The sequence below is a fragment of the Seriola lalandi genome, unplaced genomic scaffold (assembly GCF_002814215.2).
Source record: "Seriola lalandi dorsalis isolate HSWRI2012SDOR001 ecotype SW California unplaced genomic scaffold, Sedor1 jcf7180002010155, whole genome shotgun sequence".
NCBI classification, from domain to species: domain Eukaryota; kingdom Metazoa; phylum Chordata; class Actinopteri; order Carangiformes; family Carangidae; genus Seriola; species Seriola lalandi.
The window spans coordinates 1-844 of NW_019480808.1; the positions used below are offsets into that span (position 1 = coordinate 1).

The following is an 844-nucleotide window of genomic DNA, read 5'->3' on the forward strand; positions in this document are numbered from 1 at the left end:
GGGGGTACCAGACACATAATGGTTACATTTGTGTATAACAACAGGAAAAAAAACTGTCCTTGTGATTATATTCTATTTATGTATTTGTGGATCATTACAAAGTCTTTCTCTCTGTCGTGGCGGTCCTCCGACTCCTTTAGCAGCTCCTGAGCCTGGTGCAGCTTGGCATCGACCAGCTGTTGCTGCAGGTCTTTGTGCTTCACCACTTTGTCTATGTGCTGGAGAGGGTTACACAAGGGCAGAGGGATAAAAATGCCTGCTAAACTAACTGTATCAATGGGGTAAATTGACATGATTGTGTTTATAAGACATTAAACTGGCATTTTGAAATGAAAGAGAACTCACATACTGCACCTAAAACACGCAGATGTGGAGAAAAAGGGAAACTGGCCACTCACCTCTTCCCGTAATTTGTACTGCTCATAAAGTTTCTTCAGTTTCTCAGCCAGCTCGGTGTTCTCCTGCCGGAGGCTGGCATTTCTTTCATTGTGCTGCTCCATCTGAGTCTGGATGTCATTCAGCGTCACCTGGAAATGAGAGGTCACCTCCTTCCTTTTCTCCTCCTCTAGACGCGTTCTTTGCATCCCTTCTTCCTGCAGAGGGGAACATGACAAATATCATTTGTGTGAAAGGAACATTCATGCTGTGTTACCTGCTTCCACCTCAGAAAGCTGCCTCACCTCAAAATCACAATCTGAGGACAGAAATTCTGATAAGAAAGATGCAGCAGGCATTTCACTCTTGTAATAGATGTCCAACAACTACAGTTTGTAAAACACACAGACAAGTCAATTACTTCAAAAACGTTGTATGTTATAGCTAATCCTTACTTAAATTAGAGACC

The 844-nt window shown here is 42.9% G+C and overlaps 1 protein-coding gene across 1 annotated transcript; it reads right to left on the reverse strand.

The window, feature by feature from the left end:
- Positions 1 to 12: 12 nt before the first annotated feature.
- On the reverse strand, positions 13 to 618 carry LOC111673278 (gamma-taxilin-like). The gene is made up of 2 exons (XM_023431006.2): positions 399 to 618; positions 13 to 218 (listed from the first exon to the last, which is right to left on the reverse strand). The coding sequence occupies exons 1-2, from the start codon at positions 582 to 584 to the stop codon at positions 66 to 68; spliced, it is 339 nt and encodes a 112-aa protein (XP_023286774.2). The 5' UTR covers positions 585 to 618; the 3' UTR covers positions 13 to 65.
- Positions 619 to 844: the final 226 nt, after the last annotated feature.

Excerpts from the sequence above, each read along its gene's own strand:
- LOC111673278 (XM_023431006.2), bottom strand. The coding sequence starts at position 584 with ATGCAAAGAACGCGTCTAGAGGAGGAGAAAAGGAAGGAGGTGACCTCT. Across the intron at positions 219-398 it reads AGTACAAATTACGGGAAGAG|CACATAGACAAAGTGGTGAA; the intron begins GTGAGTGGCCAG and ends AACCCTCTCCAG.